Below are 27,463 nucleotides of genomic sequence, written 5' to 3' on the forward strand. Positions count from 1 at the left end.
GAAGTAAAAGCGCGCCGGGACGCGTTCGTGTCTCATCAGTCGATCGCGGTGCGGGCGCTCGGATACGCTCAGGTGTGCATCGTCGCGCATCGAAGTAAAAAGCCGACCTCGACGGGCCAAGCCGCGCGAAAGAAATCGAACGGCCGGTCGGCGGCGATAACAGCCGAGTGTGCGATCGTTAATAATAATTAAAGACGACGTATAAACGACTCGTCGACGCGAGTCTCTCGTGCTTGTGAGGAGTGAGCAGCAGGAGAGATCGAAAGGCGAGGCGCCGCGACAGAAAAAATGCAATCGCGATTCGACGCGTTGTTTGACAGCCAGTCGACGCTGCATCTCGTCGCGAAGATGCTCGTTTTCGCGCTCATCTGCGGCGGAGTCATCCTCGGAGTCCTGGGACAAGTCGGCGCGCAGTATCACGGCGATCCCGATCACATAGTCTTCCCCGGGCCGGTCGGCTCGGGATCGAGGGACAGAGCGAGGGCCCTTGATAACGAGCCCGCGGGGGGTTCCGCGGATGACAGCGATACGCCGGTAAATTGGTGCAGATTGACCCCGCCTCTGAATTAAGTCGACACGTCGTTGCTGTCCGAAATATAAATTACTTTGAATAATATCCAGTTTCGGAGCAATTATCTCCGAGAGATCGCCAAGAGATCGGAAAGGCAATAAACGCTGACGATCGATCGCAGTTTATGATATAATGAATTGTATCACCGGAATCTTTTACTAATTCTCGCGACAAATAATGCCCCAATCATATAGTCTTTTTACTTTATCTTCAATTATTTGTAAAAAAAAAAAAAGGCGATTGTGTAAATCAATGACGCGCGACGTGCGCTTTGCGCTACTTTTATTTCCAAGACTCACTTTCCGTGGAGAGACTGAAACAACGCGACGCGACGTCGAGGCCGAAGCTGTCAATGTCGAGGATATCCATGATGAAATAATCGCAAGGCGACACGACTTTTGCGATTCCCGGCACGATGTAAAATCGATCGTACGTCACTTTGAATGCAATTGTGCAAATATTCAATATCAATTAGCCTCATACCGCGATCGACCGCTATTTTTTCAATTATTTGTTTCACGGTTTTTTCATTCAACAGTTCTGCAGCTATTTTTTTCTCGATGCGCGAATTACTAAATAACAGCGAACACAAATAAAAGATTCTAAGGAATCTTCCTCTTTCTCTCTCTCTCTCTCTCTCTCTATATATATATATATATATATATATATATATATATATATATATATATAGGCGCATAAAAATACAGCGTGAGATAGTAAAGCAATAACTGTAAAAACCTGAGTAAACTAAGTGCCGGCTTACGAGAAATCGTTATATCAACAATTGTTAGGTTTTACACGATAATTATAACATTGTCACCTCGGCTGAGTCAGTAGCGAAATCGAGGCTGTGTGGTGCGATTAGTGAAACATAACGGCGCCTCAGCGTTGAACCGCAGGCACGGCCTTGCTTCTTGGCAAGGTCGGAATCAGGGCTATTCCGACGAGTCGAGAGTCGAGAGGCTCCTTTCGTTGAGGAAAGGATCGCGACCGTTCGCGATCTTTATCGCGAAGTCGTTCGTTCCTCGCGAGAGTTCCACGGAGATTACGAATGCACGCGAGTTTGAATATCCACGCGAAACGTGCTCGAAAGCCGAAAGCCAGAACGGGTTCAGAATACCGATTTCTCGCGCCAAGGATTGTCATTTCCAGGAAATATATACAATGTCTTCGGGAGACAAGAATATTTCTCAATTATGTAAATCGTAGAACGCGCCCAACCTGTTTTCTAAATCCCATAAGACTGTATTTGCGCCCGGTATCACCTGAAGAAATATATTTGTTTAATTCGAAATCAAAGTGGCAACGTTGCTTCACGGAGACATATTACACGTATATTGCGCGAAGAGCATTCATTCTGCGCAAACAACAGAAGAAGTATTTCATAAGAATTGCGTTAAATTTCCGGAATATACTCTTGGACTAATTTTGAATCAATTTTTTGTTCGCAAATTTGAATTTCGGCCTGTCAAAGATTATTCTTTTGCACGAATTAAATTTTGAAATTAATATTTGATTTAACACGTAAAATCTCCAACTTAAATAATCCAACTACTTGTCGTATAAATTATTTGCTCTTTTCTTGACACAACTATTATACATATATATATAGTAGGTATAATAACGATTCAACCGTCTTAGAAACCTGTTCAAATCGTAATACTGAAGCTATAGATGATTTCGCATCTATTCGAAGCAGTAGTTATCAATGACTAATAAAGTAACTATGCAATGCCCCAAAGCTGATATATACTACTTTTATCTACAGATATTTATCAATCGAAATTGATTTCGCCTTTAACAAGAACGCGTAATGATTCTTAAGTGACGAAAGCGGTTAAAAATAAAGAATTATTTCTCGCAGAGAGAATTAAATTATACATAAACTAACAAATTTTACATAAAACGTGCGATAGATTATTATAATAAATTAAAATCATTGCTACGTATGCAGAAACATAAAATAGTTAAAACTTGATCTAAATGCAGATGTGAAAAAAGGATTAATCAAAGAAAGCAAATTTTCCAAAAATCGAGATTTTTGTGCAACATGGATCATTGACCGATATTTGTTTCGCCAGGATGATTTGCTTCTTAGTCACGCGTATTGCAAGTATCCGCGATCGAACAGAATGACTCACAGTCCACGGGAATACCCTGAAGAATTTAATTTTATATTTATTCTTTTAGTCAATATTTATGAGATTGTAGGAAAGAAATAACTATGATTGCGTATGACCCACTACGATTTATCGTCTCTCCGTCTCTCTTTCCGATCTCGGTGCACGTTCGAATCAAAATGAGTTCCTAAGAAAATCCTATTTTATATTTATCTTTGCTTACGCACTTTAAGTTTTCCAATATAGCTGATGCAGGAAAATTGCTGACCGCAAATTAACAAAGCAAATTAGTAATCACTATTTCCTCAATTTTATAAATGTAATCGATCGTTGTTGATATCGCTACAAATCACGGACATTAAATTTCCCAGACCAGCATACAGAACAGAATACAGGAAACTCGTTAAAATTTTGAGTAATTTGAAGCAACTTTTATTTTCGATAATTTTCGACCGCAAGTTTCTCTGCTTGCAATTAGTCATGTATATTGGTCGCAATCGCACTTATGACCCATCCCATGTTATCGGATTTCGATTAGATTATTTTCTACAAAGGTATATGGGGCACACACGTACATATAATATATACATATATTTTATATATTATACTATTATATATATTGTAATTTATTTTTTAGATATCGCTCGATTTAGCGACTAGATTGAATTCGATAGACACGTTAGAAGAATTTATGCAGCTTCTTCACGGTGTTCCAGCGAGCGAAAAGGGTATCGCGTTTACCAGTAAGTATAATTTGCTACTGCGTTATCTTTATTACGTGCTAAGTGCAAATGCAAAGAATGCAATGGCAAATGATAATCTTAAGGAAAACTTGTCATGGAAGAAGGAGCAAATCAAGCTTACTCGTTGCAAATTCCACTTTATTAAATAGAAATATAAATAAAAACTTATTATTATCATAAATAATTATCAAAAACTAGAAAATACGTCGTCACAAAACAAACATTTGGAAATATATTGATGTATCAATCACGTTCCAATGTCGCATAATCACATAATAAATTCTTCAATACAGCTACAATAAAATGCATTACAATTATATATTACGGTTATCGTAGGAAAATTAATAGTTTATGGAGATGTGTGCAAATAAAAGTATCACGATAAGGTCTTTTATCACCTAAGCTAAATTAAACCGTGGCGCGGTATGTCTTTTGATTGTTCCGTTGTTCATACAAACGCATAGTTATCAATGTGAACTGAGATCATCCCATAATGTAAATCGTATTTTGATATTTTCGGTGCAGTGCATGTGGATTAAATATTATGCAGCTTCAAAAAACTATCGTTACAAATTCTTACAGATTTAGAATGTTTTTTTTTAACCTTGTAAGAGTTAAATGGTTTCTCGACTAACACAGGAAACAGCCTTTTGTTGTTACGAATGAAAATTCGCCGTATCCGACCAATTGATTCAGCTGACAATATTATCTAACCAAGACTAAACACATGCAACTGCTCATCGGCCGCAAACGTATGTGCGATAATTTTATTTTACATGCCTCTGTTGTTTCTTGTGTATTAGACATTTTCTTCGACATCCATATAAATGATCTTGTGAATTTTATACATGACATTAAATGATCTTTTACTTGGAAAGTCGAAAATCAATTTATTGTTCACGTAGTGCGCGCAAACGTGCACTTTGGGATTTTTTTGCGCTACTTCGGCCTCAAAAGATTTTAAAAAAATTTTGCGATCCTCTGAGAAGTTTAAAGGCTGCAGATAACCACCGAAATGATTCACGTCCCGTATTAATGCGTTGCTAGCTTGGATTGCCTCTTCCAAACTTGGCAATTTGCTTGTTTGTATTTTATCCGTATTGTGGTATACCTTAGACGAAAGGTTCGAAACGTGATCAGAACGAGCAGTTTCCCGTGCACCGCAGCATTTTGTAGCAACTGTCGGCGAAGCGTTATCGATTAAAAGCGAATATACGATCTGTAGCTTGCATGGTCGTTTCCAAACTTTCTTTTTCCAGAGTTTTGACCAATGATATAAGAACGGAGAATCTAAAATATAATTCATAACATTTTTAAATATATAATTCTGTTTTAATTTTTAATCATTGATTTACTTTAATATATCTAACATTTATTGTTCACAAAATATCATATTAAAATGATTTCTGTAATTCCATAATTTATATATATATTTATATATAATTTATCTCTCCCAATAAAGTTTAATTTATAATATTTTATATATATATTTATATATATATATATATATATATATATATATATTTCTAATACTACCTGTTTCTGCACTAATTCGTACAAATTTTATTTCTCCATTCGCTTCCAGGTACTTAGTCGCTTTAGCTTCAGCAGTAACAGGTCCATCTCCTTGACCGCACTCTCTGTTGATGGCTCTGACGGTTGGTGCCATTTCCTCTTTCAATTTTATCCTATTAATGTTCTGTATCTTCCCGACGATAGGCTGAGACGTAATCTCGGGCTCGAAAAGATTACGAAGATCATTCTCGTCAAGATCATAACACTGGTCACCCATCTCAGCGATTGCATTCGCACTAAATTCATTTTGATTCACGTCGAAATTGACATTCACGTTGTCACAATCGGCCGATATTCCTAGTTTATCTATACATTTTTCGATGCAAAATTCGTTTTCATTATAAGCTGCTTTATATATGAAAGCCGCATAGGTTGCTTTATTTTTCTGATAACAATTTTCTACATTTTCATGGGTCGTTGACATTTCAGTCTCGTGTGAAGAATGAGCTTCGCGAAAATAATCGCTCGTGCAGTTAGCGTTCTGATCCAAGGACTGTTTTGTCTTCCTACGCGAAAAATATGTGTGCGTGAAATCTAATGAGTGTTACACTTTCTTAAATGAATGTATTGCTTAATACAATTTGTGTATAATAACATCGTATAAATTAATTTTTGAGAAAAAATGTTGGTTTCGGACAATATAACCGATAAATGCAATTGTGAGTATGCATAATTTATCATTAATATGAATATTCTTACCAATTTGTCCTTTTGCGAGAAATATCCAAAATTGGCATAATATCAGAAAACGTGTGAAAAGACTCCTTTTTGTTGGACAGCATAAAGGCAGCGACGTTCTTTTTCCCTTTAATCACCTGCCCGAACCATTTGAGTACCACATGCTCCGCGAGATGGTCCTTAAAACCGGGAACCATTCCATCGGCCAACGCGAAATAACAATTTGCAACCGAGATTGCCTGAGCACGTTCGTTGGTCACTTTTGCGTTGGCCATTTTCGCTCTAAAAAAATAATTGCTACCTAGAGAAAATCTAATATCAGTTTAATATTTCTAATTATAATCTTGCTTTTTTTTTTTTTTTTTTTACAAACTATAGTGCCATTTTAATAACGTACTACTTTCACTTGTGTTGCAATTGATAAATTAAATGCTGTTCTATCACTAAATTATCTCATTCGAACTCTCATGCTAATACAAGACATTTACAAGACATTTAAAAAATCTGTAATATCTACTTACAATTAGAAATTAATATGCCCAACAAGGTTTTCTACGTATTATGAAACACATTTTATGTTATGTAAACCGGAAACTATATATCATACCTTCGGCAGCATAAAAAAAAGGAAAGTTTCCTCAATTATATTCACGATACAAACAAAGATTCTTTCCAGATAGGTTCGGAGGCGAGGAACGCTCGAACGCGTTGATGCCGACGCCGGCCAAGTGCATGCCCGAGCTGCAACTCGTTTCCCTAAAATTGGACGACGATCCTTCGACGTTCGTCTTCCCACTCTGCACACGGATCAAAAGATGCGGCGGCTGTTGCATTAGTTCTTTGCTCTCGTGTCAGCCAACAGCGACGGAGATGCGGAACTTCGAGGTAATCAATCGAGTTGAAGAGCACGAATAACAAAAACGCGCCTATTATTATGAGCAACCAACTCGAGAGAAAGCGATAATTAAACATCTTTTCCTTTCTCGCTTTGTCTTAAGGTGATCGTGACGTCGATGAGAGATATGAACTACCGGGGACGGCGAATTGTCCCAGTGGAGGAGCATACTAAGTGCAAGTGCGATTGCAAAATCAAGGAGGAGGTAATTTGATGGCGACCGATAATTGGCAGTTAATCGACGCCTTCCTGCTTAACCGGGCCGCACCGGTTCGCAAGTTTCACACCTCATACATTATCCCGTCGTATTGTTTGTCACACGCGACCTATGCATGCACGTACGTACGTACTCGGTACTACATACGTGCGTGCCACTCGAGAGAGATTTACGTCAGCCGGCCGGCTGAAAGGAACGCGAGCTCCGCTTCCAAGTACCCCGACAATGCACGAAAATACATTAGAAACAGAAGTAATAGGCATTTCAAAGGCGTGAATCACTTTCCACGCGTCCGTCTTCATCCCCCCTCGTCCTTCGGGTGTATTACGAGATTGACATTTCAATTACTTGAGATATTATGTCATCGCGGACGCAAGGAGATCCGAGAGATATAAAAAAAAATGCCAAGATTCTAAAAGGCGTATTGATACGGTCACTTGCCCGACATTCAACATACACAGTACAATATTTAATCCGCATTACGCTACGGCCGTTTCTCAATATATACCAATTTCGCTGATTGCTACAATTGTCGCTTCCTTGCAACGTGCGCGAACGCTCGCGAATAAGTGTGTCAGTGCGGGGGACAAGAAAAATTTAGCCGTGTTTGTACGAGAGCACGTGAAGTGTTGACATTCTTTTTCGTCGATGATTCACGCCGTCGTTTTTTTTTCCTTTTTGCCTTCAGCACTGCAACGATAAGCAGCACTACGAGCCGCACAATTGCAAGTGCACCTGCAGCAACATCGACGAGGAGGAGAAGTGCCGTAAGGACAACGCGAAGATCTGGAACCGGGAGCTTTGCGTCTGCTCCTGCAGGACCATCGAGCCGTGCACCACCGGATACTACTTCAACCCCAACACGTGCAGGTGTGAGCCGACAAAATAGGGGGATACCCGCTAAAAGAATAAGGCGCCCTTCCCTTTCATTGCACTTTACTCTATCATGATTTGCGAAACATACACGCGAACGCACCGATTTATTTCTCGTTCATCGAAATGACTTATATCGACCTCGTTTCTGCACAAATTTTTGCAAGTTTCAGTAGTTTCACCTTCTTTCTTTCGTGCACGAATCTACATATGCGTCCCATGTTCGCGCTTTCCTCTGCTATCTCGCACAGGGTGTTTGCACGTGAGCGAAAGCACTTCCAATTTTTCTCTTCGCGCCGACACCTTTCATTGGACGACGTAATTCGCCACCAGCATTTCGAGTGATCCAAACGACGAAATGGAGACTTGCTTCTCGTCAAAATTTTTCTCATTGCCTAGTCATTAAACTAAAACGATATACCTCATGTGGTCTATATACATATACTTAACTAATATCTATGATGTAACACTTTAAAGGTGGAATGTTTGTATCCTACTAACAATGATTACCGCTTTAAATAAATCGTTAAAAAAATAACGACACAAACCGGTAGAGCTGTATGAAAACCTGAGAGAGATTGCGAATGATGTCCTGCACTTCGGTTCACGCAATTTGGCACGATATTTGCAGTATATGCTCCGTAATTATGGCACGTAACCGAAAATGTGTTCCAGATGTGGACCGATAATGTTCTCTAGACCGGTAAACAGGTTCCCATCCACGAATTACAATTTCACTAATCGTCGTCCGGAAAACAGGCGGCCCCCTGTGATAATCCCCTTGGACCCATCGGATCCTAGAAGAAAACCTAAGGAAGATCCCGAATACAAGTGACAGGAATTCAGACGCCGACGGACACGCGACGGATTACAAGACTGCTAAAACGAATCTATATAGTTACTTTGTTAATTTCTTTATTACGTAGACGAGACCTCTCATTAATTCCATGCCTAGGAACTAGAAGAATTGAATTGTTTTATCATTGAGTTGTAGCGACTTTATCACGATGCAAAATGTTGCAAATTCTGAAACCTTTTGTCCATCACTCCTGCGACTTGGTGGTGAGATATTACATTCCAAATAGTTACAATTTCACCTCCAAATCGCAGAACGACACAAGCTCTTTTAGTTCCAAGGCATTTCCACGCTAAACTACTGTGTGTTTACGAATAAAGGTCAAGAGACATTGCGATATGAGGAGACGACCGCCACAAGATCTTGTCAATGTTATTTATGTCATAGTTATTTTTTGTATTTATTGTCACGTTTCGACACGCAAACTGCTCGTTATTTACCCTACTTGTATACATGTGACATACGTAGCAATAAATTTAGAACGTGACACACATGCAAGACTATCGATTACATCACGTATAGGTACTCGTTAATTTAGTATTCACATCTAAGTCATATTATAACATGAAATTCGTAATGTTAATTACAAAACAAAATGGACAAATACAATCGTTATATAACCTATCGTTTCTCCCTGACGAGCGAACGTTCTATGTCCTCGGTGCTTTGCAGGTTTATCGCCTTTTCGCGTTGCTCAGCGTTCCGCAGATACGTAACGACAGCCGTGTTTATTCTCAGGATATCGCTGTAAGTCACGCTGACCGATTTCACGGAGTTCGCTATGTCATCTAAAACACAAAAGTTACATGTACTAACGTATAAAGCCACATACCATGAAATCTCAGGTTTTTCTCGATAAGAAATATCAATTGTCTACGAAACATTTCCTACGAATCAAGCATTTCTGTTACTTTATTACGTTTCCATTGTCCTTTCAATCACAGAAATCGCAGGAGAAAGGTTACTTACCGATAGAAGACGCGATATCAGTGACAGCCGATTCCTTAGTGAGCCTGATTCGTTTTGCTTGCTGTTCCATTATATCATCTCGGTGTTTCGCGCTGCCGCTCACGGCCACGCAGCGTTTATCAAATATTTTCGTGTTTTGTTGACATTCGTGCGTCCGTCAGCTGAGAAAAGGCGCGAAAACGACCATCGCCGGCCGCCATATTGCACGCGTTGGTCAAGCGAGTGTGCTTTGCACAAGTACGGCAAGCGCCGATTCCGGACATATCAAAGACTTAATGACCAGTAAATTTTAAGCAACGAGTCAACGACGATTGCGATTGCGCAGGATGATTTACGAAAGAATATAAATTCGTTCGGTTTAAAAAGGTAAGTTACTCCTTTGACGAGTTTAGTAACTGTCCTTGCTATACGTGCGAACGTATCTTTCTTTCCTTTTCTCTCTCTCTCTCTCCCCCCATATCTCTCCTTCTTTCTTTCCACTCGAAAAAGGTCACATTCCTTTTTTCCCTTTCCAATATCGTTTTCACCGGCGAATGTTTCACTTTGTGCAATCGGGGCGGAATAAAATAATAGCAATGAATATTTATCTTTTTCGAAGCTGCGTCGAAAACACGCGCACGATTCACTTTTTACACGCAGATTATAACTGCAGCAGTGTGCGAGAAACGTAAACCTAGAGAAAATGAAAATTTTATTATTCATTAAAATCGTATTTCTTTTAAACCGAGATTTTATTTTGTGCAATTATAGCAGTTTTTAATGAGATTTCGTCCGTTTTAGAACACGGAGAGTCATCTGGTGGATTCTCGAGCTATCAATTGGAGTACTACCAGATTGCCTCGTTAGATGGTGCATTAATCCAAAAACGTGAACAATGTGATTTTTGGACGCAGCGGCGTAATTACGTGCTGTATAAAAATATAATTGCTGGCATATCTCGTCTCGCTGCGTTGAATTTTAACGATCTGTTTAAAGAAATTGGATTTTTCAGCTTCAATCTGAATTTGCCCTGCATAAGAAATTCCGACGTAAAAACTATCGCTAATATTGCAATTTTAATTATATCTCCTTATTAAAGATTATATTGTTTGCTTATACAATTCAAAAATCATGTTCTTTTTAATAGAATAAGAGAGAGGCCCTAATAAGAGAGAATACAAAAAGATGAGCAATCGTTACATCGTTTAATTATTGTTTGCGATTTCTTCATTTTGCCCTACAAGAAGTAATTAATCGTACGCCGCACAATGTCGAGTTTAAATTACTACCCTTTGTCGCAAGGTTATCCCCGATTATTTATAGCATCTCCGAAAATTCCACGGAAGCCGAAGATCGTGTCGATCGCGGCATTGGATGGTTAAATGGCAATTTTGTAATTAGAGGCTTTACAACCGATCCCCGCGCTGCTCGCGCTGATTACAGGCTTGAATTTTGGATTATTTTACCACGCCTAATTAATTCGCATATGCGCGTGATTCAAACGATATAAGGGCGCGGACAAACTGCGTTTCTTCATTCGCGATTACATCGCGGCCGCGGCTGCGGCCGCGTACTCTCCCCGACTACAATGGCTCGGGATCTCTATGAGAATCGGAATTAATCACGCTTGCTTACGGAGCTCGATCTGCCCGGCGGGAATGATTGTTATCTCATGCCGGAATGAGTCTCCGCTTGTTAGGAGAAAAATCGGAGTTGCTCTCGGTGCTTCAGAGTCGATTACATTAAAAATAAATCTCAGTTCGATATAATAATATTAGATTTTATTCGATAATTCTTGCCAGATTATTAATATTAGCAATTAAATATTATCAACTGTCTATCCGACTTGTGTTTCCCCCGAATGTAAATACCCACGCAAATTCTCAAGTTAAGATTTTCAATACATTTGCATTTACTAACAATTACTACGTTTACGCGAGCGTTACTTCTGTAGTAACTTACGATATATCACTCGTTTACGCGGAGTAAATTATCGCAAGTTACTACAAAATCCCGTTTACGCGAAGGAATTATCGTAAAGTTATACTACAGAAGTAACGCTCGCGTAAACGTAGTAAATGACACACGCTCAACACACATACATACATACATGTATATTTCTAATACATGTATGAATGTATATTGCTATGCCTCATCTTGAGCGCCGCCTTCGAACAAATTCGGGCGACTTGGAACTGACGGTCGAGATTTGCCGCGATACCCGCGATTAATCTCTCTCTCATCGGGAGTTCCCTGATATACTACAGCACACTTAAAGGTTCCTGGCGAAAGGGGCAGAGAAACGGTAGCCAACTCGGCCGGTCGGCTCCAACCGGCCATCCGTACGATCCGTACCGCGGCGCCATTTTTTTGCGCCATCCGTTATAATTGCCGGGGCCTTGTCACTTTTGCCGTGGCGCGGGCCCCGCAGGGAGGTACCTGGTGCGTACGTTGCCCGTGCCCCGCTCGCTCTCTTGCACCGAGGCGGCTTCCTCAAAGAGACGACGAGGCAGGACTGGCAGAAGCTGGAGGACGCGAAGGGAGAAATGCGCAACGAGCGGAGGACCAGAAACGAGGTGCAATGCACAATATGCCGACTGTTCCCGCAAATGCGGATCTTCCTCTCGTCTCGTCGAATTGTGTACAGTACCAGGCACACGACGCGACTTTATATCTTTCACTTCCTTCGGACAAAATTCTCGAACGCGGACCAACGTTTTGTCGATAAACGTCCCGTGGCGTGATCCGTAATTTAACATTTTGCAATATTTGTGTAATGTTAACTCTTTCGGTGCGGAGCGGTCCGAAGCTAAATTACGGACGTGACACGAGACTCGCAATGACGAATGCCGAGGGTGGAATATTTTTTTGCGTAAAAAAGAAATGAAGACAAGAAGCATCAAAAAACATGCGTGAGTCCGTAATTCATTATTGATAATAATTGTCAGATGCATATATACATGCGCTCATAGCATTCAAAGAGTTAATCGTCTAAAAATCTCCGAAAGAAATATATAAATGAATTATACGTTAATATATAACATCCTATCTTATAGCATATAAACATTTATGTAGCTTAATCATTGTTAATAAGTTCACGGAAAAAAAGGAGTCGTAAAATATGGACAACCAACATTTTTTTGCTGCGAGAGCTATATTTTTAGCAATAGTAGCAAAACCGGCCTTTTGTTACTAAAAGAATGTTGATTGTCCATATTTTACGACTAGATTTGCTACGGTAGCTTTTTTCCGTGTTCGCGGTATAAAATGATACATTTTTTCGTCAATATTAATAAGAAGAATATTGATATTCAATCGTCGATTGACTCTCTCGCAACGTCGGAGCTTCAACAGTGCTCTCGTCGTGCTCTCGCGGAACGGGTAACGCTTAAAATTCAAAGGCGATCAGCCGGCCAGTGCCGGCAAAAACCTGTGCGCCGCCTGCGTATTTTACGCCACTTTCTTGCGTGTACGCACGCGTGTAGGTATATCTCCCTCCTCTCTATTTCTCTCTCTCTCTCTCTCTCTCTCTCTCTCTCTCTCTCTCTCTCTCTCTCTCTTCCTCCTCCCTCTTTCTCTCTCCCCTCTCTTTCCCCCGTTCCCGCGATCTCTCCTCAAGGACTGCTGACGCGCGGATGGTCCAGAGAAGGAGCCGGCGAGAAGAAAAGTCCAACGATCGTAACACGGTAGCCCACGCAACACGGCGGTAGGCTTAAATCATATTAAAGCACGTTCAGGCATCTCGCGGGCCATAAGCCCGGATTACGGACGCCGCCCGTTCTCTACGCGAGAAATTCCACAAAACTCGATCACGTTACTCCGGGGATCAATCGGTGGAGGAGGATCTACAAGATCTCTGGCGAAAGGATTGACGGACCTTTCGCAAGTGATATTTTTCGTGTTTACATTGTCGTATTGGAACGTTATCGCGCTATGTACTTATTCTTTGTGCAGTCGATTGGCTCGGTAAAGTATATCTCAAGTCAAAAGAGAATATGTAAAAGTTAAACTAAAACCCTCGTCTCTTTGACACTCGTTTTATTCGTAGATTTTTGGAAAGATGAATTTTGCGCGAGAAGGGATCTAACGATAAGTGTCGAATAGACTGAGCGAGCTAATCAAACACTAAGAACACTATAATCAATTGTTCGACGGACACCCATTATCATTATCTTCGAAATAAAAAGAAGATATCGCGCGCCATCGAGGATACGCTGGATACGTTCGCTTTCTTCCAGCTTGATTTGAAGCCTTAATTGGGATACGGACAGCAAGAGCGGCCCGTATCGAAAAGACTATAATCGGCAACTACTTTCCTGCCTGAAAAGCGATACCTGATGCGTTTCCGCAATTCGTCCGATAATGTCCGTCCCTCGTGGAAGAAAAAAAAGAGGGAAGCGCTCGCTCGTAGCTTCGAGTTTCGGTGAAAGACGTGATAGTACGTTACGCCCGTGGATTATAGTAGCGAGGATAAATCGCTCGGCATAAATATAACGGCAGAAATGAGGCTCATACCGGTTCGTTTTTTTTTTCACGCGTGGCGTAAAAAGTTGCCTTCGCCGAAATTACACCGGTATCGGCTCCCGGTTACCAGCGTACAGAAGCATCTCGGGCCCATCTATCGATGAAGAAGGGATGGGAGGGGGAGGGAGGCATAAGATGAAAGACGGAGCGTACGAGATAAAGTGGTCTCGTGAAACGTTACGAAACAACGTGGGCAGCACCGGTAGAAAATGGCGTGGGCCGCGACTGTCCGAGACCAGGTGGAACGTGTTTGTACAAGATACGGACTGATAAGCCATCACCGAGGCTCAACGAGAGGGTTCGAGTATATAGCTCCGATCACCGGTTAAAGCCCATCGGAGAAAGTGCATTTATTACACGGATGCTTGAAGAGATTCGTGATTCTCTTATTGAAAAAACGTTTCTTTTCGCTTGAATTGCAATCGGTTTCCCATCAGCGTTAGAAAATTATTTATTTTCTTTTTTCATTTTGTCTTTTGTCCGAAAGTCGATACCAGGGTAACTTTTTCTTGGCATAAGATAAAGCGTGCATCTTTACTATTCAGAGGGTGATAGATATGCCATCCGTCGTTATATTACGATAACACTTGAAGTCCCCAATATTCAACTAATTCGCAGATTTAATGATGCGCTAGATTTTATCCGACAAGCATACGTTAAAATTTAAATCTGGTTTGCAGTTTTACGATTTTATCACGGTCACATATGTGCAAGTCTATTTGGAAATTAAATGTTCATTTCACGGAGAAGGCTTATGCAACGACAGGCTCCGATACGTGCGCCAAGAAAGATCGTGAGCTCTTATGATTCGTTTCGACCATGAGCCAAATGAATCGCGTGAATCGTAACGAGGGAAATACGAGAGGAATACGTTTCTATTTATATATCCAGATAAACGCGCATCGCTGTTGCGGGAAATAATCGATGATGGTCCGCACAAAATGAGAAAGGGTATTTAAGGTGCCGTATATAGATGAGCAAATCAGAATTAGAGCAAATTGCGCCGCAAAAAGATCGCAGGATGCACAATGAACACCTCGCTGAGGCGACTCGAGATGGAACGAGAAATGAGGAATGAGAGTAGAGCGCAACAAGAGCAAATCGATCGTTTAGGGATTCGAAGCGGATTACTGTTGGAGTAATAATAACGACCGTGACGCGCGCTGGGTGTGCGTGCGTGCGTGCATGCGTGCGTACACGCGCGGCGCACGCATGTGTGCCGAGACGATGACCGCGTGTGATGACTTCTGAACTACGCGGTCCACTTTTCCTCGGTACAGACACGCGAGAAAGTCAACAGCGTGGACGAAAAGAGACGAGCTCTCTTTATAAAAGAAATATCAAAATTGAATCGAGAAATATCATGAAAGAAGAAAATATTACAGACGTTAATAGTTGCTTTCAATTTACATCAAAACTCAGATAATTCTCACTTGTGACGTCATAACTCAGTTGAATGCACGTTCTTTTTGCATACTGACAAGTAAGATTCAACTGAGTTTTTATCCACAATCGAGACCATGTGCTTTAATTAATCTAATAGACTCATAAAAGCTAGTGAGGCTATAATTGAACCTGTATTATTATGCGATAGCTTTGTCACCAAAATAAGCAGGTAAATACAAAATGACATATCTTAATACCTGAGTGAGTATAAAATACTCACATAACTGAGTGACTCACTTGAGTGTAAATGGAAAGCAACTATAATATAAGAAAAAAACAAAAGAAACTTTTCAGAGAGAGTCTTTTGGTGTTTCTACATATAATACTAACGTATGTATACAGACGGCGTCATTAATGCTTTCCTAATAGCTGTGTTCTGGGGATTTCTATAGTGCACGTTACATGTACTATACCTTCAGGTGGAAGGCATTAATGACGTCGTCTGTACACAAGATAAAAATATTTGTTTTGATAGAAAATGATATCGGTTTCTTAAAAATAATTTTTCGTTGAGTGGAATTAATATTGTTGCGTAGGACTCTGTGACAAAAGGAGACACGGGAAAACACAAAGGGAGCTTTCCAGCAAGCGACACAACTCGACACAATTATCGTTTTATCTTTGTTGCTCATTACCAAAAAAGAAAGATAGAACGATGCTTGTGTCGACCTGTGTCGCTTGCTGGAAAGCTCCCAAAGTGTAGCGAGGACAGGAAAGAGAAGCGATTCACGTAGACTGTGTAAAAATTGAAAAAAGGCGTAACAGCGGAGGCAGCGTGGAGAAGTACCTGTGTGCCGAGAGGAGAGCGGGACAAAGAAACCTGCTGTGTGTGTGTGTTTACGAACTACCCGCGCCTCGTACGCACCAACTGTAAATTACCACGTGTCCAAGCGTAATGCTTGCTTTTACTATTCCCAGGACGAGGCAAAGTGCCTGGGATTTTCAGCATCATCGTACGATAACGGATACGCTTGGAAATAACGTAATCGAAAACGTCTGGACGATAAATAAATCAGGAAACGAATTAGTAATAGCTTTCATTCTGAAAATTGATGCTCGCAGATGCGTCAAACTGATCTTATCGAAAGATTTATTCGAATTTCTAGAGGGGAAAGGGGAATTGCAAGCGATTTAAGTTTGATCGAGGATTTTATTAAGTGTTTTTTCACGCATTCTCTAACAAATAAAAATTTATTAACACAATGCGATTTTTCGGAACTTTATGTATAACATGCAACTTCTCGGGGCTTCTCCGAGACAAACCTATTCTCGTGTCTCTCTTCGTTCCCTACGCGTGCCCGAGCGGAAAGAGCGTACGCGCGCGTGTCCAAGCGTGCTCCGGCATCGCCGATCATTCCTCCTTTATTCGCAATCAGCGAGCGAGCGCTCCGTGTGTCGAGGCTTCTATTCGACGAGACTACCGTTCATTACAGCTTCGTCTTACCGAGTCTCTCTTGCTTTCTCTCTTTTTCTTTCTCCGCAATGGCTGTCCGGCCTCAGTATTATGTGTCGGCACTCGGCACCGATGACATTAATGAATCTTCACAGAACAGCGAGTCTATGCCCTTGCGCATTGTGCTGCTCTATGGAAAGCCGGCGCGTTCGCGGGATACACGATAAGTGGCCGTTCACCAAGGAGATCGCCGAAGCTCCTTCCTTCTTGTCCCGCCTTCGCGTTTCTATACGAGTTCCGCTTACAGCTTCATCGAATCTCGTTTCCAATCGTGCACTGCTGTACTCTTCGTATCTCGCAAGAGAGCCTCGCAGGGTGTTTAGGGGGGAGTAACGCTCACCCACGTGCACATCGAACGTCGTGACATACGGAGCAGCGATACGAGCAATACTCTATTGAATATTGCTCGAGTATGCTTTCGTGGGAAGAAAGAAGAAACGGACCCGTAGTTTCCTCAAGCGAACAAGAAAGCTCTCTTGCGACAGAATAAAAGTATCGGAGAAACGAGTTTATAATTTCCAAATGGATCAAAAATAATAATCTTGTGCGTCAACGGGCCAGCTCCGCGCTGCGGCCGTATACCTTGCCGTGAATCACGTTTCAACATGTCTCACAATCAGCAATATTATCGTGCAACCTAATATTAAGTCACGCAACCTTGTTTCTTTCTCTCGCGCATATAGCATAATAATCACAAACACCTTTTCGAATATAATTAGCGCATCCAGAGCGACGCGTCTCACGGCGAAGCGAATTTTACGAGCCGCGCAGTAGCATTTTTTCTATCAACGTTAAATCGGTACGAGAGAGAGAGAGAGAGAGAAAAGGAAAAGGGCGTTAACAACGAAGGGTGCGGCAAGATCTGGGCGGGGAAAGGCTTTAAGACGAGAATGATCCAAGAGATCGCGAGTTTCGTGGATCCGGATCCGACGGTCGAATTCGATCCTGCATCTCGCGTGTCGAGACACGCTTCGCTCAAGTGTGCTTCTCTTCTCTCTTTCTCCTTCTCTCAAGTCTCTTTCTCTCTCTCTTCGTCAGACCAACAGCTCTCTTTCCTCTCGCAATATCTCTCTCTTATTCTCTCCGCGCGTTTCTCCTTCTCACTCGCGTATATTCACCGTCGTTCTCGTTCACTCGACCAAAACAAAAGAAGCAACTGGACCAGGCAACTGGCTTGGAGCGAGAAGCGAAGGGCAGGCAAGAAGGAGAAGAGAGAAAAAGGAGGAACGAATCTCGGGGCAAAGAGGAACCGAGCGTTGCCGGAGGAACAAAGAGAGAAGTGGAGGACGGAGTGAAGGAGGAAGGGTGGAGGAGGAGGAGGAGGAGGAGGAGGACGCAGCAAGAGAAAAAGGAAGAGCAACGCGAGGAGCAACAAAAGTAGCCGTGACGCTGTACAAAGCGAACAAACCGAACGAGAGGGGCCCGAAGGGGAAAAAGACGAGGAGATCGGCCCTTCGGGCCGATGCAGAAGGGAATGGGGGAGTGCACGAAGAAGAGGCGAGGATGGATGGAAGGAGGAGATGTAGGCAGGGATGTAAGCTGGAGGCTGTCGTACCTCGTCGTACCGCACCGCGTCCGCCGTTTCGTATTCACGGCGAAATCTCGCGCAAATTGATGGAAGGCTCGCATGCAAAAATCGATCGTACAGCAAAATGGAACTGGGAATAATAATCTTGAAAGAAAATATTCCAATAATAGATTGTCAACCAAACGCAAAAAAAGATATTAATAGTCTCTCTGTAGTAGACAATGTTCATAAATTCTACAATTTATGTTACTATACGATGATCAGCAAATATTGATATTGTCGACGTCATGATATCGTACGATATTACCTCTCATGTTGTGCTCTCTGTTTGCGGTTTTCGCGTGGCACAAGGACTACCTCCGCAAACGTCACGTTCGTCATTGAGTAGCTTCGAGGAATTCTCGATGAATCTTCGTGCCGCTGCTGCAGCGAACATGTTCAAACGCGTCTCTTTCGAAAAAAAGGAGACGCGTTTCGCAACAAAGATGTCCCAATCGGAAGTAAGAGAACAGCCGCGTAATTGATTTCACAGAACTTGAATCTGGGTTAAATCCGCGAGACCGAGGAACGACGTGTTTATTTCGACGAGTTTTGCACGAGGATCGACACACATACCGTACGAAAGAACAGTTTTTGACGGAAAGCTTGATTGAACAGTAATTTTTTTTATTATGGTACGATAATGACAAAAAATCGCAATAGTATAAAAATTTTTGCGTCATCTCTAAGAAAGTGCAAATGATAATAAATCAAAACAGTTAAAAGTGAGTTTTCCGTATACAATAAAAGATACTAATGTGCAGAGACTCTAATTGATGACTCTTCTTCTCTCTCGCTCTCTCTAGAAAGGCGAACACGTATTAATCACAGCTTGCATCCGTCATTTGCGCTTCCGCTTATTACTACTGCCGCTGCGGTAGCTTCTGTAACACAATCGCGTCCATATAGGGCGCTCTTCATGTTCAATTCTTTTATATTTTTTTGCCCTGCCAGTTGCCATTGGATAATTACAGAGAAGATTTCACGTCACATAAAAAATTTGCTTCAAGTCAAACATTCATCTTAAATAAAACAGCTTGTACTATCCGTATTTTTCTTCTACTTAAGATCTAAAAATAAACATGTTTCTCGGTCTCGCTAATTTATTACCCAGATTCAAATTCTGTGAAATTAATTATACGCGGTTGTTCTTTTATTTTCGATTGGGACACTTTGTTGCGCAACGCGTTTTTCCTCTTTTTCGAAAGACACGTTTGAAGAATGTTCGCTGAATAAGCAGCGAACATTGAGCGTGGCACGAAATAAATATTTTACCTTTATTTATTGTGTTTAATAGATTCAATGAAATAATTTCATTGAAATTGTTGGGATATAGCGATATAGAGAGAACGTGATGCAAGACAACGAAGGCAGCGATCTTTGGCTCATCGTGGATCGATACGTCCCTGGACCAGCGAAGAGCAGGAGAGGAGGCGAAAAGAGGGAAGAAGAGAGGAGGAGAAAAAAAGCAGAACTGGCAAAAGAGGCAAAACCGCGCACGTTGCGTTACTTCTTCTCCTCTCGCTCGTATCTTATTTTCGTCCGTCCTACTCTCCTCATCGTATGCCCTGCCTCGGCGTCGTCTCTCCACTGTACGATGTAGTAATGTACAGTATGGCCAGACATAGTATAGATAACGCGCGCAATTGCTTTCCTCGTGCGCGTCAGCGTATGAGTGAACTCGTAGGCAACGCAACGGGTCGAAGCACTTTGCAGCATCTTCCCGGAACTTAGATCTCCCACGATCCTACTACAAAGCCTCTTATATTTTTTTCCCACTCCACCAAACCTACGTTAGCGTAACCAAAGCGTCATCATTTTTTATTTTCTTTACCTTACTCAAGGAGAGAGAGAAGAGTCGAGTATATATAGTTCCGTTATTTTAATTTACTACGAAATATGTGAACGAGCCCGGGAGTAGCAGAACGATAAATAAATCTTCAAGAGTATCGGAGATATCTAAAAAATGCTAAGTTGTTTTGCAAATGAGCCCAGCACCTCGATCAATCCCGTCACTTTGGCGTCGGCGTATCCTGCCGTGTTTCGCCACGGCCGCGGCGTCGCGTCGTTTCTGCATATGGCGTAGGTATATGTAGCGATGCGCCGAATAAACCTAATAATAATCAACGGATGTCGAGGTCCCTATCTATATAGTGAGAACCGAGCCTGCTTTGTCAACGTGCGCATTTGCTAATCTGTGCCAATCTGTGAGCTGTCACCTGCGAACACACGGGGTTGATTCTCCATTCGCTAGACATTTACATTAATCAAAGTTCCATTAGGAAAAATATCACGATCAATCAAGCGGACAAGCAATTTTTAATATATCTGATATGCTATGATTTACTTATCGAATGCATCGCGCCGACATTAGCGTTAATAACTTTAAGCAGCGTCATAAAATGACAAAAGTTCAGCTATTATAGGTATACAGATGCGAATCGTGATACAATCGAAAAAGGAATAATTTCTTACGTAATATAAAACGAAATTATAAAAAATAAATTGAATTCCATACAAAAATATTCTCAGTTATAATAATTCAATCGCGTTCCGCAGATATCATGTGGGGATAGCTCTTTTACATTCTAATATAAGCGTGGTAATTCTCTGTAATCCAGATAATAACAATGGCAGATTTATTTTCCGTAACCGAAAACACTCTTCTGCTGCGTATCGCGAGCGAAGATTTATTTCATAATCCTGGCGTGGCGTGGCCTTATTATGTGTAGCCCCCTTTATTCCTTCATCCGTGGGTAATATGAAATATGGTAATTGGCGTCACCGTAGGGATCGGAACGGTTGATTTAAATTGCCTAATTGTAAGTTCCTCCCGTTTCACGTCTTCTGGGCAGAGCTGATCGGTAGTTGTGTTCTCCGCGGTAGCAACCACACGTAATAGCATTCGGAAGACATGGGCAAAAAGACGGGGAGGAGCAGAAGGGGAGGGAGTAAAAAAAAAAGAGAGAAAGAGAGAGAAAAGAACGGGAGGGCAGAGAAAAAGGAATAAGATGAAAGAAAAAAAAAGTTGCGCGAGAGGGGAGGGGAACGCGCGAGACTTGGAGTAGAGAAGGAGAGAGGTGAAGCGAAGAGGGACATCAGGAGAGATTAAAATCGAAAGCGAATCTTTCTCCTGCTGCAATAATATCCTCAGACGGCATCTTCGTCCCCCTGACTGTATCACGCGCGACCTATTCATCTATAATATCTAATATATATAAAACGAAAAAATTTTACAAAACGACACTCAACCTTTCTAAAATAGGAATTAGCCCCAATTCTTTCTCGTTTAGTACAAGCCGATTAATCGTCTTATCATTGCGACGTAGAACGCGGTAATAGTTATTTGTGCAACAAGTGCTGTAAGATGAAAATTCACGGTGACCGCACCCGTGAATTTTCATCATTACGCACGACTTGCACACCCTATTTTATGTTGCAAGTGCGTGGAAAGTGGTCTATCACGCGCGCGTCGCGCGCGGAATGAGCCACTTTCCACGCACGTGTGACATAAAATATTTTCGCGAATTTTTTTTCCCGTGACGAATAATTCTCGGCGATTAAAGTTAAATATTAATGCGCACATGGTCCTGAGTCACACAATCCGTAACTCAACCTTTCTGTCCGCGAAACAGAATCTTCCCGGAGCTTATCTGAAACTTTATAGCGCGGTAGCAGAGTGAAAAATGTTTTTCAAGCGCCGAGATATTACTTAATTCGCTTCACATTTCGTTCGCGCATAAGAGATATTCCGCTTTTAAAATAATGCACGGTCGTAAAGGAGCTTTATGGAGCCGTGTCGAGATTAGTTTTAGGCCCTGGAAGGATTTAAAGCCGGGAGGGAGACCCCTCATCGGGGCCCCTCGGCGATTTTTCTCACACGCACGAGCTGCACACTTTCGGGCCGCGCGATCGTGCACGAACTCCGGCAATCGCTGGGCGAATCGTTGCACGGGATGATTTGACGTAATCGCTTCTTGCCGCGAAAGGATTCGTGGCTACCGCAGCACGCTTATATCCTGACATCGTCGTCCTGTCTTCCCGTCGTCCCGGGGCGTTCTTTTGCTTTATTTCCTCGTATATGCTTTCTCCTGAGCGCCCGTCCTCGTTCGGCCCGTCGTTCGTCCCCGAGGTCACTCGCGTTGCTCGCTTTTTCTCGTCTCGTTCGCTCTTTCGTCTATAAAAATATGTTTTGCTGGACAAAAGTATGTTGTACCTTATGGAATGTTCCAAGAATCACGTTTTCTTTTGGACGATCTTTCGACGCACTGGTTATGTATAATGCTAAGTTTTTGATTAATTACATTTATCGGTTTTGCATGTATCGTATATAATAATAAATAGGTTGCCGGCCAATAACGAGCAATGTTAGACGTTAAAATTTCAAAATTTATTAATGTAACATTACAAATGGTACGTTTCGGCAACACTGTGCCTTCCTCAGCCAATTTTAACAATTGCGACGCCTCTTACGTGGGGCAAACAAAGCGACAACTGAAAACAAGAATCAACGAACACAAAAACAATTATAAATTAGACCCATCCAGACATTCAGTCATTACAGAACATATACTTAATTTGAATCATAGTTTTAATTGGAACAACCCGGAGATTTTAGATTTCGAAACGAATTACTACAAGAGACTAATATCAGAGATGATACACATCAAAGAACAAAAAAATGGTATTAATTCCAATAAAGACACTGAATTGCTGGATGGTTCTTATTTTAACATCCTAAACGAACTTAGTAACAACTCATAGGGAGTTAAACATTGGTCTATTTACATCATTGTTGTCAACCGATTCCGACACGGAACGAAAATGCTCAGTCACACACAAGATTCGACACGATACAGTTCCTTCTGAAAACTTTACTAACTCGAATTTGCTATGGTCTCAGTACGTATAAGTGCAATAATAGCCTTAGATTTACCCACGTTGACAAGTTTTAATTTATAATTTACAAAAATATTAATTCAACCATTGACTCTTGATTACAGTTTACACTTTCATCGTAATTATTGACTCTTGATTGTGACGGACAAAAAATCACAGATTGACTCGATTCGTTCTCACTGCCGACTGAGGAATTAATCATGGATTTTATCATTCGACGTTTAATTAAGATTGATACACAACGATTCCGAATTTTTGTTCAGCAAGTATACACCTTATCAATACTTTAAGGACTTCATCAGTATGTAATAATTTAGATTTCAATGTTATCTGTATGTTAATTTCGATGTGGAAATTTGTTACTCTTGACACATGATTCGTGGCATTTCAATTAATTGTTAAAATTGGCTGAGGAAGGCACAGTGTTGCCGAAACGTACCATTTGTAATGTTACATTAATAAATTTTGAAATTTTAACGTCTAACATTGCTCGTTATTGGCCGGCAACCTATTTATTATTTGACACACACGAGCTTGACCTTTAATTATATCGTATATAATTTTATAGTGCAAGAAATTGATATATATATATAAGATAAATGTACCAATGCCGGGACACTTAAAACCTAATGATCTGGACACCTTTATCATTTTAGTTTTCAAATAAGTATAACGCGAATTAAAATTAATGATAAAAATATAATACAAAAAAAAATATTTGTATCTTTGATTCTTTGACATTAATTCGCGTTATAACTTGTTTAAAGACTGAAATTATAAAAATGTCCAAACATAGGTACGTCCAAACATGTCCAGGCATTGGTACATTTACCTTAAGTCTAATAATTTTTATTTATGATACTATATAGTATTAAAATGACGTGCGTTATCACTTGGCATCAGGTCGATGCGTGTTATTTAAAATATTCTCTTTTTCTTGTCAACGAAACATCTCGCATAGATTATCAACCGCGAATGGATTATCGTGCATTTAGCACACTGTTTTTTTTTCTGATAGCGTACGTCATCAATATCGTGTTTGTCACGATATACGCGATAGGTTGTCAGAGTAACGGTTGTAAGGATGTAACGCATTGCTTTCATCAACCTGGGCTCTTCGTTCATCCGCAATTTTATGGTTTCCCGTATCGCGAATTCCGTCGAGCGATCATCTCGCACTCGCGTGTTTGCGTTTTTCCAAAATAAAACGCGCTGCGTACGCGCGCGGCTTAAACGGCCGCTGAAGTCAAAGAGGCACATCCGTTTGATTCAATTCGCCGTATCCTGGAAAGATTCCCCGCTACCGTCGTAAAACCCTCGTGGACGCTTTAACAACGCGGTCGTATATATAAGAGACGAGAGATCTCTGGCGTCTCGGATTTGTGATTTACACGTCGTAAAGGACGCGAGCAGGACCGTGCGAGTCTGTTCGTGCGTAAGTATACGCACGGGCTCTCTCTCTCTCTCCTTTTTTCATTCTTTCTCTTTATCGCGCGCGCGCGAGGACACGCATGTTTACGCATATACGTGCGTGTCGAGAGTCGCATAAGGCACAATAATAATCCTGTGCCAGAGCCGGCACAGTCATAGTCGTAAGCGAGCAGTGTGTAGGAACAGTTGATACTACGCACACATCTCTCATAGAAAGGTCGAAAAATTCGCGTGGACATATCTGCAGGAGTCAATGTGAATCTTTCTTCGTTTCCGCCTAGAAAACTTGCGAATATATTCGATCGAGTTTATTTGTCAAAAAAATATTTATTAGGTGGCTCCTGACAGCTTATTTACTTACTTTTTACACATATTTATATAGAATTAGATATTTTTATTTAAATTGAATAAAAAAGATCTAATTCTCTCTAAATAAATATGTGTATTATATCAAGTAAATAAGCTGTTAGAAGCCACCTAATAAATTTTTTTTTAATTAAAAAATTTTTTTCTTAGTGTTGAAATAGATAGATTATATAGGCTTCGAGTAAACTACATGCGGCTATAAGACATTTCTTTACTGGAAAACAAGTAAAAAATAGAAGATATATGTGTGTTTTCATCATTTGAATGATTTTGAAAAAAATATGAGAGCAGCAGGCGCGAGCGTCTCTTTAGTATTATAAAGAAATCAATTGACTGAAAAAGTTTAAAATTAATATTCAAATCGGAGACTATATAAGGAATTACGCAGTAAAATTACAAAGCCGTTGGTTCCTTCCGCTTTCAATCAAATCGATTATATCGCTTGATAACATCTTGACGTAGGAATAGCGCCGTTTTTTGGGCGAAGGATTTCCGACAAATAACATAGAATTTGAAGGCATATCCAGAAGAGGGGAGAAAGAGAACGAAAAACTGTCTTTCTCTTATTCTCTACTCGCAACACTCGCGCGCTCGAATCGTATACCAGAGATTTATTGGCGTGTGGATTTGCATTTTAAATATCCGAAGTGGTACGGGACGTTAAGCTGCCCGAAAAGAATATTCCGCTCTCATCGCCGCCACTATTATCTCTCTCTCGTGAATATTCTTTACTTTTCAAAGACGGATGTTGCGTACGCCCTTTGCGCGAAATAAAAGTTCCAGGACTGTGTGTGTGTGTAAATCAGTGTAATAATTTATTGTCGCGCGTTAATAAAAGTATTAAAAAAATAAGTAATGAAGAATTTTCTTAAATGAAACGCCCTTCGCCTAAACGAATTTCGTCTGATATTTCTAAGAAGGAAGTTAGTATGGATTTTTTTGTAATTTTTAAGTAAATAATTTGGCAATCCGTGTAACAAGAAAATAATTTCTATACAAAGCTTATATTATCCTCGTGTAAAAAAATGTTATTTTTTGGAACAAATATTATTTCTGTATCGTATCTAGACATTATAATAATCTGCAAAATTTTCGGATAGCATTTCAATAGGAATAAGATGCGCATAAATTATTTTCGGAACGACTAGAAGGACTTTGGCGCAACGTCGATAATCTTGCTAATAATCCACCACCAGTTGTAGCTTATTAATGCTGTTGGCATCAACACAAAAAATAAATAAATAAACGTGATAATCCTACTTGCGATGAAACACATAAGGCTCGAGACCGATGTCTTGGAAAGTACGATTATTTGATAATCTGATATAAGCGACGAGCTTTTGAGAATCGTTCGTTTTTTTTTTTTTAAATTCTTATTAACCGCTGGAACATGGAGAATCGCAGATATTAAAGATTAAACGATATTACAGATTGTAGGTCAGTTTCTTTTTCCCCTCTTTCTTTGTTGTCGTCTATATGTATCTTAAATCTTTTCTTTCTTCTCTTCAGATTGTGCCTTTTTTCTAGCGCTCTCGCATCGATCGTCAACAATCCGCGAAATAGATCGAGAGAATCTCCTTCCTACAAAACAAATACGCTCAAGATGCTCAAATGTTATTCAGATATTATCGAGATTACTGTCATTACGATACAAGCGGATTTAAGGTAGGCGTCTCGCTACGTGCTAGTCGTGTGACTGTTTGTAGGTTTTTACGTTCAGAAATATATTTCAGGCAATTTTTGATAAGGGAAAAATAACTTTATGACGTATGGTGTAAAATTTCATACGTGACAAAGTATGTTACTTTTTCCAAATTATGTGATTTTTTTCATTTGACTCCGTCTTGATCGGCTGATCATGCGAGTCGTCGAGAAAGGTTATATACAAGTGAGAAAAATACTTTTCGATTGAATTTTGACAATTATTGAGAAAGGGTTTCAAAACGCATGACAGGGGTGTCAATCACTATCCACGTCGGCTAAGAAAGACGAGCCCCATAACCTGCAACTACAGTGATTAGCCAGCGGCGTTGCCAAGTCTTCCCAACCTCACCTCGACCAAAAAATGTCTGCTCGATTATCGCATTTTCACTAAAATAAACTAAAAAATTAGCAGCGAAATCTCCGGTAAACTATATATTTTATGGTTGCGTCGGTTCTTCGAAATCTAATGTACAAAAAGCAATGTTTTTTCTCACTTCATCTAATCGAAAAATGCGAAAATATGTGATTGAAACCGTGATAGAGCCTTCTTTTTCTGGCCGTCTGTATGAAGTAATGCAAAATTTGTGATTTTCGAGA

At 40.7% G+C, this 27,463-nt stretch overlaps 2 protein-coding genes across 5 annotated transcripts; one reads left to right on the forward strand and one right to left on the reverse strand.

Moving 5' to 3' along the window:
* Positions 1–9,021, forward strand: Pvf1 (PDGF- and VEGF-related factor 1). Its single transcript, XM_077412740.1, has 6 exons — positions 1–534; positions 3,329–3,434; positions 6,364–6,572; positions 6,686–6,787; positions 7,488–7,669; positions 8,348–9,021. The coding sequence occupies exons 1-6, from the start codon at positions 289–291 to the stop codon at positions 8,505–8,507; spliced, it is 1,005 nt and encodes a 334-aa protein (XP_077268866.1). The 5' UTR covers positions 1–288; the 3' UTR covers positions 8,508–9,021.
* Positions 3,552–9,721, reverse strand: LOC143900938 (uncharacterized). Of its 4 annotated transcripts, none has more exons than XM_077412737.1 (5): positions 9,498–9,721; positions 9,150–9,316; positions 5,709–5,988; positions 4,971–5,515; positions 3,552–4,724 (listed from the first exon to the last, which is right to left on the reverse strand). In XM_077412737.1, exons 3-5 carry the CDS (start codon positions 5,960–5,962, stop codon positions 4,234–4,236), a joined length of 1,290 nt encoding a protein of 429 aa, XP_077268863.1. In that variant the 5' UTR covers positions 5,963–5,988; positions 9,150–9,316; positions 9,498–9,721; the 3' UTR covers positions 3,552–4,233. The 4 variants fall into 4 exon arrangements, with proteins under 4 accessions (XP_077268863.1, XP_077268862.1, XP_077268864.1 ...); XM_077412736.1 differs by having other exon boundaries at positions 5,709–5,969; positions 9,498–9,719; XM_077412738.1 differs by lacking the exons at positions 9,150–9,316; positions 9,498–9,721 and adding an exon at positions 6,295–6,432 and having other exon boundaries at positions 5,709–5,969.
* Positions 9,722–27,463: the final 17,742 nt, after the last annotated feature.

This window comes from Temnothorax americanus, unplaced genomic scaffold, assembly GCF_048541705.1.
Source record: "Temnothorax americanus isolate GAGA-0224 unplaced genomic scaffold, ASM4854170v1 Scaffold31, whole genome shotgun sequence".
Taxonomy (NCBI): Eukaryota; Metazoa; Arthropoda; class Insecta; order Hymenoptera; family Formicidae; genus Temnothorax; species Temnothorax americanus.